The sequence below is a fragment of the Condylostylus longicornis genome, unplaced genomic scaffold, assembly GCF_029603195.1.
Source record: "Condylostylus longicornis isolate FDR11 unplaced genomic scaffold, ASM2960319v2 ptg000171l, whole genome shotgun sequence".
Classification (NCBI taxonomy): Eukaryota; Metazoa; Arthropoda; class Insecta; order Diptera; family Dolichopodidae; genus Condylostylus; species Condylostylus longicornis.
The window spans coordinates 124,830-138,888 of record NW_026578139.1 but is presented as its reverse complement, the minus strand read 5'-3'; the positions used below and the strand labels follow the sequence as shown (position 1 = coordinate 138,888).

Here is a 14,059-nt window from a genome sequence, read left to right as displayed (position 1 = left end):
TCAAACAATAATTCAAGAATCTGAAATTGACAGTTTTCCCAACTTGGTTTTAGATTAACCTCAATTTTTTGTAGTTTATAAAAATGGAAATATATTGTAAGCGCAAATAAACAACATTTAGAGATACGTCCGTCTGTCGATCTGTCGGTTTGTCGGTCTGCTGATCTGTGTGTGCACGCGTGTATCAAATACGGCTGAACCGATTTTCATGAAATTTTTTATGTGAGTTTATTTCAACAATGTGACGGATTTATTAAATTGAACTGAACTTTTTAACGGGCCTGTTTTACATTTCCAATCATTTTGAAGAAAATATTCAACAGATTTACTTGAAATATAATATTACACTCGACCGTACGTGAAACTTCCTAACTTTTAGAAGAAATCAGGTTTCATCAACCAGACGTTTGCTAGGGCCAAATATACATTTTTGCACATATAAAGAAAAATAATCAACCGATTTCATTGAAATTTAATATTTAAATTCGAGGTATTAAAAAAATTGATCTATAAACTTTTTGAAAGATCGAGAGTTGGAAATTAATCTGGAGGCCGATTTTACATTTTTTACCATATCTACGGAACGAATTGATGGAATTCCTTGAAATTTAATATTTGAGTTCTGGTTATTACCAGAAGTTACTGACGAACTTTCGTATAATTCAGACGGCACAAAATGAAACTCTACTAAAAGCCAAATTCTCATTAGCTTTTTTTTGTTATATAAGTGGAAACTTTTAAATTAAAATAAATTAAAACAAAATTTTTTTTTATTGAAGTAAGTCATAAAATTAAATAATACAAATTAAATAATACATAATCTCAAAGTCCAAATAATGCAATATGTTTAAGAAAAAACGAAATCGTACTCAAAAATTAAATACATTAATCAAAAATTTTATTTTTTATAATTTTGATGAAATCGTACAATTTTATTTGATGATTTCAAAGAAACCCTATATATGTACTTCATTCAGATAACTTTATACTTTCAAAATTGATCATAGAACAATTCCAAATGCAAAAAACAAGAAACATGAAGTGTAATGGGGCCCTATTTTATTGAAACCATGTTGGCGTTTTTATTTTTGAATAAAAAAAAACATTCCAAAAAAATAAAAGCGCATTATCTAAACATAAATGCATTTTTACATTGTAGGGAGTTTCTGGCATATCTCTATAGCTTGGAGTATTAGTATAGAAAGTCGTGCTTTGCTGTTTCAGGTCTAGTTGGTGAAGAAAACTTATATGATTTTGAATTTGTTTTAGCGTCGCGCTATATTAAACGCTGCAGTGATATAAAAAAATTATCTCCATTTCTTTTTTTCCATCTTCATTTCTCCTTTAAATGCCACAAAACCAAAATTTGTTAAGCCCAAGATCTCATCATGTGCCAGTTAAAAACTTCATTGAAATGCTACGGAATTAACTTTTTACTAAAAACTCTCCTTTATTTTCGGAAAAGCTTATCGACTGTTAGGGAAACTGTCGATCCATTTGATAGTTTTATGGAATACATCTCCTGTTTGGATATACTCGTACATATTATGATTTTTTACTACTAGTATTGGCGTGGTTCCCAGTATTGGTAGAATTTTAGTTTTTTTTTCAAAACGATTTTTTTGAAGCTTTAGTTATTTATTTTGCAATCAAAAGCTAATAACATTACTATTTTTACATTCATACAGATTGTTTGCGAAAATAAAAAAATTTTAAACTTGAACAAAGTATTAAACGAAAACAATTATTCGATTACTTTAGAAAATTATCTATTGAGGAATTATAAAGTTTATCAAAAATCATTTAGCGATAAAAGCTGGCTGGTTCAAAACATATTACTTTTATAAATTCTTTTTTTTATGCGCACGTACTCTTTATAAATGAGAATTTTTTATTAATAATTATATGTAATAAGTTTTATATAAAATCATATTTATATGGTTTCATACTAAGGTTATTCATTTCATTATTTCGGAAAGTTACGCATTATTGCGCCAGAACTGAGTTAAATGCATATTTATTTTTTATACTTTGATATACTTTTTGTGAATTATGTAAGTAAGTATTTTTGCCCTGATTATTGGGTTTGTCAAGATTTGACCATATTATATAATAGAAATATTTTTTGCATTATTAATATTAAATTAATATTCAATATCAATTTCTATTGTTTTAAGCAGATTCCGGATGATTCTAAGAATAGTTGCTTAGTCGAGAAATTTGTACTCTAATACATACCTTAGAAGAAGAGTAATTTTTGAAACTTATTTCATTATTTTATACAAGTGTTTTGAGTTAAAATGTTTATATCGAAAATTTTGAGTTAAAATGTTTATATCGAAAATTCTGAACTATAAAAATACCTAAATATACCTAAATGAAAGAATACCTAAATAGTTTTATAGAATCTTAAATACAATTTGATGTAAGCTAAATTATAATTACAATTCAAGCTTATCAATTCTAAAACTTTTTATTAATTAACTTCACTTTCCGAATGAAAAAATGGATAGTCATAATAAGTAGAAATATTTTCTTTCACATACTATTTACGTGCATGTAATTCACCTTTGTGTATGCTTTTCAGATCATAGGATTGGAAAAGTTCCAAATCAGATATTTTAAATACTTTTCATTGCAAATATTTTCATTTTTCATTTTGTCAGTCGTAAGATGGAAAGCTATTTAAGGACTCAATATGAATGCTTATATTTTTGTTAGTAAATATTGGTTTAAGCTTATCAACAATATCTTTTTAATATTTTGAAAAACAAAAATATTAAAACCAATATTGTTTTGAAACATAAGATGATATGTAGCTTTTTAATTGTTAATGGCTTAGTGCTTAATTAAAAGATTTTTAACTTTTTGTAATGAATCTTTCTTTGTGTTTTTATTTTATATTGTGTATAGGTACAAACAATAGTTGATCATCACCATGAAACTACGAGAACTTCATCCAAAGTTCGATTTGCTGATCCAGATAATGAGGATGGAACGACGGACGAGGTATTTACTTTTACACAATTTAAAAATTTTTTATGGTTGTATAAAAATACGACATCAAAAAGTTGTAAAACACAAATTTTAGTTTTATAAATTGACAATAGATTTTAGATGTAGATGTAAAACTCTATATTTGACCATATAAGGATCGGTTGTTTACTCAAGACGTAATCGGCATGGTCCTACAGCAACTACTTGAAATCCTGGATCATGTTAAATTTAAGAAACTTGAGAAGCTCAAAAATACAGTTGCCTAGTATTTTTTTTTCTCCGGTGAATCAAAGTCCAATATTCTCGCGCAAAGTCTGCTTGAGTCATCACCTTCTAGGTTCAGCTTAGAAATATTTTTTCACCGGGAACTCTCAATAGATTCTTATTTAGCGTTCACCAAAAAGCTATTTAGAATAATCATAATTTCTTGTGTTCGGATAGGTAGTTGCATGTGCAAATGTTCCAGTTACGACCTTCTTGCTTTATTTATTTGTCTTAGGATCAATTAATTGATTATTACCTCAATTTCGTCAAATTAAATAAACCAGTTTTCGTCAACCAATATTCTTTCAGCAGTCTTTACAGTATTATGCATTCACCTAGGGGAAATAAACTTAAGGAAGAGAACTAGTTTTCACCAATATTATAGTGAAAATTTACGCGGAAGGTAATAAAATTTAAGTTAAATAATATTTTAAACCAGCGATAACTATTTTTAACCATGGATTTCTATTTCGTCAAGTCGGAGGGTGTCAGCGTAACTAAATTAATTTATATTTCATCACTTCATAATTTTATTAATAAGTTTAATAGACTTATTCAACTTATTAGAAGCAAATTAATTCGACTTATTTGTGTGCGTTAATTAAAATAAGTATTAATCATATTCATACATTTTGATATTTGAATTTTTTTCAAATTATTTTTAGCTTCGTTTTATTACATCATAATTTTATATGTTTATAAATTTATGTTTTTGCCTCAAATTTTTTAAAGAGAATCCGTTTTTTTACGGCACGTTAATTGTACGTTTTTTAGTAAGTGAATTAACACAATAGTTTATTAAAGTTAATCAAATATCTGAATTAAGTACATTGTATCACATTTCAATCAAACATTATACGAACACATACTATAAAAACTGTTAGCTTCCAAATAACTCAATTCTTCCAGAACTTTCATGGTTTTTAATAGATCTGTCAGAAAAAGATATTTCCTTAGAATTACCTGTTCATAACCACTTAAGAATTTTCAAAAACTTAAACCAAAAATTAACAAAATGAAGCAATTCTAAATCGAAATACGAAACACAAAACACAAAATGGACTATGTTGTTATAAATTTAGTATATTTGGAAAATAACTTATTTTCTTTTTAAAGATATTTATTGACTATATTATGGAAATTTTAACAGTATTATAGAAATTTTAAATATATTACCTGTAGTATTTTTATTGTTTTGTTTAAGTAGTTTTTTTGCAATTAAAATATATAGAAATGATGTAAGTAATACCTTAATTTTAATTATTCAAATTCATTTTTTTAGTTAAGTTCAGAGAACAACGATGGTAGCGATGTTGATAAAGAAAACTCATCGCCCGCCAAAAATGCTGAAAAGGATGAAAACATTTCAGGAGAGTACGAAAAGGGTCAGGATAAAGAAGAGAAACAACCTGAAAATTCAGAAAAACCAGATACGTCTAAACGGCAAAAATCTCCAGAAAAAAATCCAAAGAAAAATATGCCGTCAGTATATATTTTTTAAACTTTTTAAACTTATTGTTAGACTAATATAACAATACTTTTAATTAAAATAGAGATGAAATCAACGTACGTAGAATGCATACGGCTGTGAAATTAAATGAAGTTATTGTAAATAAATCACAAGATGCCCAGTTGGTTATAATCAATTTACCAGGACCACCGAAAGAAACACATTCAGATCGGGAAAGCAATTGTAAGTAAAACTGAATTTTTTGAGGTACCTCAAATGCATTTTAGCAAATAAACTTTTAATGTCATTTCCATTATAGTAACATTGGATTTTTTTTCTTTCAAATATACAATATTATTATAAACAAGTAAAAACGTTTCAGTCGGTATAAACCGATTGAATTATACCCTGCACCTTTGTTGTTGTATAGCAATTACTCAAACCAGTGAAACCATTCTATAGAAATTTCACGGATATGTCTGATTTATATCTGGATACACAACTGCCAAGTGTCATGAATCTGACTTTATTTTTCCAAATATCTAAACTTTTGGACTTGTATGGGAGCTACTCGTAGCTGTAGAGCAATTCAACCAAAACTTCAGAAATATATCTGGCCTATAACTCGACATACAACTGTCAAGTTTCATGAATCTGACTTTATTATTTTTCCAAATATTTAATATAAGCTTTTAGACTTGTATGGAAGGTACTCGAACCCGTCAAGCAATTCCACCAAAACTTCAGAAATATATCTGGCCTATAACTCGACACACATCTGTCAAGTTTAATGTATCTGACTATATTATTTTTCCAAATATTTAAAATTAGCTTCTGGAGTTGTATGGCAAGTACCCGAACCTGTCAAGCAATTCCATCAAAACTTCAGAAATATATTTGACCTATAATTGGACACATGACTGCCAAGTTTCATGAATCTGACTTTATTATTTTTCCGAATATAAAAAATTTGCTATTGGAGTTGTATGGCAGCCACCCGAACCGGTGCAGCTATCCCATTATAATTTAGAGCATGTGTAGAATATAATTGGACACATGTATACAAAATTTTATATTTATAGCTTTATTAGTTTTTGAAATATTTAAAATAAACTCTTTGAGTTGTATGGCAGCTACCCGAACCCGTTGTCCAAATTAGTCCAATAACAATAGGGCTCGTCCTTGGCACAAAAGAAAAAACTTGTGAAAGTTTGGTGTCGATAGCATTATTCGTTTTTGAGTTATCGTGCGATCGGACGGACGGACGGAAGGACGGACGGACGGACGGACGGACGGACGGACGGACGGACGGACAGACGGACATGTCTAAATCGACGCAGAATTTTATGCTGAGCAAGAATATATATATATATCCATAACGCAGATGACTCCTTCAAGTAGTTACAAACTCCATACCAAAGTTAATATACCCTTCACGAAGTGCAGGGTATAAAAACAATATAAAATAGTTTCTTTAATAATGCAAATTAACAACTACGTTCGTGGTAGTAAAATACAATACAATAATATAACCTTATAAAATAATAAAAAAAAATATATACCATGAGGGACTGACAGTGGTGAACTAACATTAACAACCAACGTATATTAACTGACCATACAGTAAAGACCGCTGAAACACGTATTAGGGTTAGAATAGGTTATGGCAACGTTCGCACAGATCCAGGATTAACACAAATTGATACGAAAATGGGCAGATTTCGTGTTGAAATCCTCGCACAAGGTCAAATTCGATGGGCTAGTAAACGCGAAATGATGACATCTAGTGGAAACAAAATGAACTTCAGTAGCGAGGATGACAGCGATTTCAGTGTAGGGATATTATAGGTATCATAAAAATAAAATTGATGATCTTGAAGGCATTATCAGATAGACTAGTATTGGCCATGTTTTTCACCAGCATAAAGAAAATATTAAAAATTCATGCGCTCTAACTGTATCTGCTCGCGTGAAAGTGAAGACGCCTTCTACTATCAACTTATCGCGTCTATAAATAGCATCCACAAGACTAACAATGTAATATTATTCGGGGACCTTAATGCCAAACTTGGTGATCGAAAATCTGTATGGCCACAATTAAGAATAACCGGGAGTACCTGGTATGGAATAAATATACATGGCTATCTGCGAGCATCTCTTCGCCCACAAGAACACTTACAACCACACATGGTAGTCATCCAACAAAAGAGTCAAGAAACAGACAGATCACATATGCGGTAGCAGCAGATGGAAATGATTTCTACTAGACGTCACAGTCTGAAGTAGCGCAGATATTGACAGTGACAAACATATTTACAAGCACATCAGACAAATAATAAGTCATTGAGAACATCAGCCTTCAGAATCCTCCAACAAAGAGAGAAACAATAAAGGCAAAAGCTGAAAAGAAGAAAAACAGTGATTAGGACTCTTATAAAAAACCCGCAGAACTGATCTAAACTGAACAGCAGATATTCTATTTGAAATTCTGTTGAAAGAGCAGTGAGAGGATACCTGATGCTTGGATATAAGGTATCATTGTAAATAAGCCGAAATTAAAGAAACTTAACCCTAAAAGCAATCGGCAGATTTCAGTTCACCATTATATATTGTAATTGTCGATTTTGAGAATTTTTTGATAGCTATATGGCAAGCACACAAAAATAGGAGATTCCCCTACAAAATAACCAAGTTCATTAGGGAAATGTATAGAAATACGGACACCAGGCGGCATGAACAAAGAATACTTAGTGACCCTGTAAGAAAACAAAGGGACAGCAAACAGAAATGAGTGAGAAAAACATTAACGTCACATAGATCATAGGACGCCTCAAACCATTTAGTGGTGGTCCAAACTTCTCGAAAACTTTGATTCCCTAGATGACATACCAGTGCTGTCTTATACGTTCGCTGACAACTAGAAAAAACTAACCCAACTAAGCGAATAGCCTGAAAAAGTACGCCTCAAGACCAATTAAACAAAAATAAAATTATTCCAAAACATTGTCACTCACACTCATTTCAAGTACCTCAATAGTAATTATTAGCTCAAGCGGAGCAAAGAGGACATAAAAAATAGAATTAAGATCAAATTTGAAAAAAAAAGATCGAACGAAAAAAATGGGAAATTTGCTTTGCATAAAAAATTTTAACGCTGAATAAGTTAAATGCATAGGAAAGCTTTTATCTGTATTTTGGTAAAAATTCGATGATGGTGATTTTTCCACATTTACAATTTAACAAAAACGCTGAAAATATCTTCACCACAATTCAACGATAGACGATAAATATGTAATAGAAAATATCGTGGTTTATGTAAAAACTAGTCGTGTGTGCTTGCGCTGCCAGCCCTGCAAGTATCATATCTCTAGTTTTAAAATTGTGTTCCATCCTGTGTATGAGATATTTTAAGTTTACTTATTTTCTCCAAAAACACACCTGTAATATACGTATAGATATGTTTTTTTTTTTTAAAATAATAAGGTAAAACTTAAAATAAGAAAAGCTATTAAAAAAATCTGATGTGGTCAGCACATAACTGACCGCAATGTGTATTGTCTAGTTAAGTGAAAGTGTTACAGAATATTATAAAAATGTCTGTTAAATACTTCTTTCCACTTTTTAGACCATTCGTAAGCTTATATTTAACATACCTAGAAAAATGTAAATTTGGCTCTATATATATTCAATTTAAATTTAGATTTTTATTATATTTTGCTCTAAAAATGGGTTAATATTAATAAAATATAACCATTTGTTTTCTTTTTTATACATTTTTTTAGATATGGAGTTTTTAGAAGTACTAACTGAAGGATTAGAACGTGTTTTAATGGTGCGTGGTGGAGGACGCGAGGTTATAACAATATATTCTTAAGTCAACTTAGTTCAATGTGTAAACGTATGTACAACAAATATACTTAAAAGTCGCCACAATTACGAGATGCGATTCTTTTAACTTAATAACTAAAGTTAAGAACCAAAATTAAAGTCTTGAAACACATTTACTTAATACCTTTGTATTTTTAAATAATTAAAAATTTTTTTGTCTTACTTGCAAACCAAAAATAAAAACACAACGCCAAAAACTTGAAATTAAAATCAGTTAAAAAAACTAGTTAGTTAAACTACTGAAATTAATTTTATATTACAATATATATATAAATACATTTATATATATATATATATATATATATATATATATATATATTTATATATATATATATATATATATAAATTAGATTCAAATTAATTTAAATAATTAATCAACTTTTTCAGTTTAATATAGATGATCAATTTCAAATTGTATTAAACTAACTCCAAATTATATATAGCATAAGATCTAGTTAAGAAATAAAAATACTTAGACTTGTATAGTACTTACACATCTTGCAAATTTTTAAGTAAATTTTATAATACATATTTTCCAACATCTCAGCAGTATTCTTTTAATAAATATTATAAGAGATTTATTGGATATTTAATTTATATATTGATATATTGATTATATATTGAGTGGTCGAAGTGGGATACTCAAAGTGGTAAGATGGTAAAAAAAAAATAAAAAAAAAAAAGTATTATTTTAATTATTTTTTAAAAAAATAACTAAACAAAATTTACGAAACTTTGGAAGTAAACTAACGAGAATATTTATATTCAAAATTAATTCAACAAAAAATTGAATCAAAAACTGTGCAAATTGTTACCAAAGAAATGCATAGACGCATAGATGCAAGTATTGTAGTAACGAAAATTTCGTTAATAGAAAAAAATTATACGTTACTATTTGAAATTAGTCTTATTTAAAATTACATTTAAAATTTTTTGTTAAAAAAATTTTTAAAATTCATTAGAAAATTTTCTTAAATTTTGAAAAACGTGTTCTGGAACGCATTTTTCTCTCCTATTAAGTAGTGGGATGGATTTCCAATTATTTAAAAGTACTGGAATGGCATCCCACTCCATCCCGCCTCACTTTGAGCACTAAATATACACATACATATATATATATATGTATATGTATATTAAAAATATATAAATATAAATATATTATTGTAATATATATAAAATATAAATGTTAAATAAATATATTTTTTATTTTTTATATTCTTACATATTTAATGATATGCAATACATTTTTATACATATAACAAATATTACATATTATAATAATATATTAATGTATATAAAATATATACAGTACAGAATACATATACATTTAAATATACACTTCTAGTTACATAATTTCATCATAACGACGAAGTGGAAATAAATATGCGTATGTAAATAGGTACTTGTAACGTAAAAATACAGCGTATATAAAATTAATACAGCAAATTATTAATATGAAATAAAGATGAAGCTAATAATTATTTAGAAAATCAAAAACGATACATTGGCATAGCTGTCTTCTTGTATAAAACATTTTGCTTTTGAATAAAAACCCTATATAATTTTTACAAAAATAAGTTTACGTAAATACCTCTTGTTATTTAGTTATAGTTTTTCACCAAATTTTCTGTTACATATGCTGCCATAATAAAATCTTAAAGGCTTTCTAAACAACTTTTCAAATTTTAAACCCTGATAGGAAAATATCTGAAATTGAAAATTGTCAAATCTGATCCACCGAAGTGATATTCTTACATTTTACTGCCACTTTGTTACATGTACGAAATTACTTCTTTATGCCTGCAGTAATATAGGCAAAATGAAATAACAGATTTGTTTTTCATTTAAAATACTTCTTGCCACCATTTGAAATATAATTATAAGTTATTAATTAGTTTGAAAAATTATTTACGTTGTATTACCTTCCACTAAGATGCTATTAATTCCAGAACACATTTCACTGGTCGAGATTTAATTGAATAAAAGAAAATTACATGGGAACATAGGAAAGTTTTACATAATATGTAAATAAAATTCTACAATTTATTTAATGTCTTTATTGGTTTTAAATATATCTAAACAATATTTTAATTTTTTATGTTCTAAAATTGTATACAATTTTATCCATCTGTACACTTCCGGCTCTTCCCAATAAAAAATTTAGACATTTCTTAATTTATGTATAGCCTATATAATTTATGTATAATTTATCTTGAAAAAATAGCATAAATTTTCTAGCAAAAATTCAGACAAGTATTGAAACAAAAATATAATTATAATATTACAACATAACTTACTTACCTTAAGGGCACGTTAATGATTTAGTCTGGAACAGTATTCAATACCCTAAATCTGTCTTTGTGCGGAAACTTAAAGTAATGAAAATAAAGTAAAATTATATACTAAAAAAAAAAACAATGCTAAATTATGAGCTTCATATAAAATTAGTATAATTGTATAATAACGCAATTTTACAAATAGGTATGTAGATAATAGCATATAAAACACATCATCAAATTTTCCAAAACTCCAAGTTGATATATTTATACGTATGTATTATAAAAGTTTTCAAATAGTTATAATAAAAACTGCTCTTTTAAATCAAACTTAAATTTTCAAAATAATAATTTTTTTTTACTGTATTGTAGCAAAATTCATATTCGTTATTAAGTAGTTATATTAAATTCGTTAAATACAAAAACTACTTAATTGCATAATATAAAAAAACGAAGATTGTTTAATAACAATTTGAAATAGATAAAATTTTGAAACTGAAAAGGTAAAAAGAAATTTACTGATTCAATTAAAACACAAAGATTAGCCAAAATAAAAAAAAAAAAACAAAAATTAATGTTCTACATCCTTACTACTAAAAGATTGAATAACGTTAGGCAATAGAGAAATATAAGAAACACTATTGTAGAAGTATGGGTATATAATAGTAAATTCTAATATAATTTTGGGTTAGTATAATATAGCATTACCATGATGATAAATAAATATGTATTATATATAACATTATATACCACGAAAATTCTGTTTATAAAAGTTCGTTTAAAATTTATAAAGTTTATATCAAATAAATGATACGTGTAATATGAAAAAAAATCTTAATTAAAAAAAATCTACAGCTATATAAAACGTATATTTTAAAAAGATATACAAAATAAGCAAAAAATACCGAAAAATTCACAAAAATTAAAAATATTATGTTAGAAGAATTGTTTTTATTTAAAATGAATTGTTAATCATAAAATTAAAATGAAGAGTTAGATTATATATTACAGTTAAAAAAATATGTTTAGAAAATTAAACAAAAGACATAAAGAAAAAATCAAAACCAATATTTTATTTAGTGATTTGTATTTAAATATGAAACATTTTGAAGAAAAAAAATTAAAACCAAAATGAAAATACATAAAAAGAATTAGCATATAAGATACGAATTGTACTAATTTAAAAATATATTTGTTAACAGCTCGTCGCTTACATAAAATTGTTGCACTGCAAAACAGTAAGCAATCTGTTTTATACCAATCAATTTTCCAAACTTATGCTTGCATTTTTTTAAATGATAAATATTAAATAAATTGGTACTACCCTTTGCCTTTCCTTTTTTTACTAGTGAAAACATTGATGAACTTGATGAACTACCCTTTAAAAATACACTCAACGAAAAAATTTAAAGTTAGTAATATGGGCGACCATTTTTGATCATAAGCATTGTTTATGTTTATTAAATTATAAATTAATTATTTGTAATTAATTATAAAAAATTATTAGGTTATTTATTTATATATATGTAATTTGTTCTTCTTACAAATTTTTTTTCTGAAAAACTGCAAAAAAATGGTCTTACAATAAATTTTATTACAGAAGCACTATACACAGGGTAGACGGTACTCTAATGGTAAAATTTAAGTTTATTTCAAATATTTAAGTACAAAGAGTATAGAGAATATTTATTTTTCCTCTTGGAATACATAGAAATTTTTTAGTTGCTATAGAGTTATTAATATTGGCATCTATATTGAAACGATCCTTTCATTTTGCAATGTATCATATCTCGATTTATCATTCGATATTAATTATAATTCTATCATTTGTATCTATTATGTATAAAATGTCTATTATGTATAAAATTTTAGTATATTTAATATTATTTTAAAACATACCACTAAACTCCTGAAATAAATTGTAGATATTTTTTTTTATTAAGTTTTAATATCAAGATATTGCAAATCAAATACATTGTATTTAAGTTACTTTTAATAGTAATAAGTAGGATCCAATATATTTTTGAACAGCTAAATTTAAAAACTTGAATGCTAAAAGTTTCAAATTAAAAAAAAATTAAGGTTTATTAAAAATTTTTATAGCAGTTTATACTGCAAAACTTTAAACTCATCTACTTGTGGCAACGCAGCAGAAAATGGTGTAAACACAAATTAAAAATCTTGTTTTTATAATTTGGAGGTCAGCAAACTTTATTATTTATTTCAAAACTTTTATATTTTTTGGACGTCATAAGGCTATTAAAATAATATTACATAATTTTGTACAAATAATGTATGTTTTCATTTTATATGTTTTTGTTGTTATTTAAATTCTAATAAACGTATTTAATTTATTTTGCTTTTTTATATTTCTTTTAAATTGCCTTTTCTTAATTAATCGAACAGGATAGTTATATAATAGTTAAGTGATTTAATTTTTTCATATCATATCATTTCATATAAATAATATAATTTCATATTATATTATTTATAGAGAATTTTTGGTATATTAATATCTGGTACAAATTAGATACATTAATTGTTTTTATTACGTTCCTAAAATTGCATAAATCCTAAGTTGCATAAATATAACTATTACAAAACTAAACAAGAAACTTTTAACTACATAATTCTGTGATACATATATTGTAATTTAATTCAATTCGATTATTTGTGTAAAACTAAATTTCAAAATTTGTGTCAAAGCTGAATTGCTTAAAGAATGCCAAATTGTTGATGTCATTTTTCTTCTAAACCCCAGGTTGTAGGAGTCTGAAATTTGAGCAACTTTTCGATACTAGTTCATTTCATTAGAGGAAAATTTTTTCCAATCTCCACCCGCTGTCAAGTTATCACCTCTCGAAATTTGTAATATATGAATATTTGGCACCTTATATTTCCGAAACTGCAAGATTGTTCAAATTTCTATAAACACAGAGAGCTAACTGTAAACTTAATATCATTAAAAAATATAACTACTTTTCTCAATTCATGCAATTAACCCCTTAAATCGGCGATACGTTAACAACTCCTTAATTTTATTTTTGCTTTATTCAAAGACTGCAAAATCGTTCATCCCAAATGTATGCAATTCTTGAAAAAGTTTCCTACATGAATGAAAGAAATTCTAATAGTGTAGTAGGTATATTACACATGTAAATTGGTTTTAAAAGCAGTATTTTTA

At 26.7% G+C, this 14,059-nt stretch overlaps 1 protein-coding gene across 1 annotated transcript in view; it reads left to right on the top strand.

Annotated features, from left to right (window-relative positions):
- The window catches only part of LOC129616280 (solute carrier family 12 member 7), a gene marked incomplete at its 5' end in the record, with an annotated part of 277,715 nt that extends 264,486 nt beyond the window's left edge, over positions 1-13,229 (top strand). The window contains 4 exons of the mRNA XM_055531859.1: positions 2,914-3,009; positions 4,544-4,743; positions 4,815-4,954; positions 8,494-13,229. Coding sequence (XP_055387834.1) covers positions 2,914-3,009; positions 4,544-4,743; positions 4,815-4,954; positions 8,494-8,585 — 528 coding nt within the window. The remainder of the gene's footprint in view (positions 1-2,913; positions 3,010-4,543; positions 4,744-4,814; positions 4,955-8,493) is intronic.
- Positions 13,230-14,059: the final 830 nt, after the last annotated feature.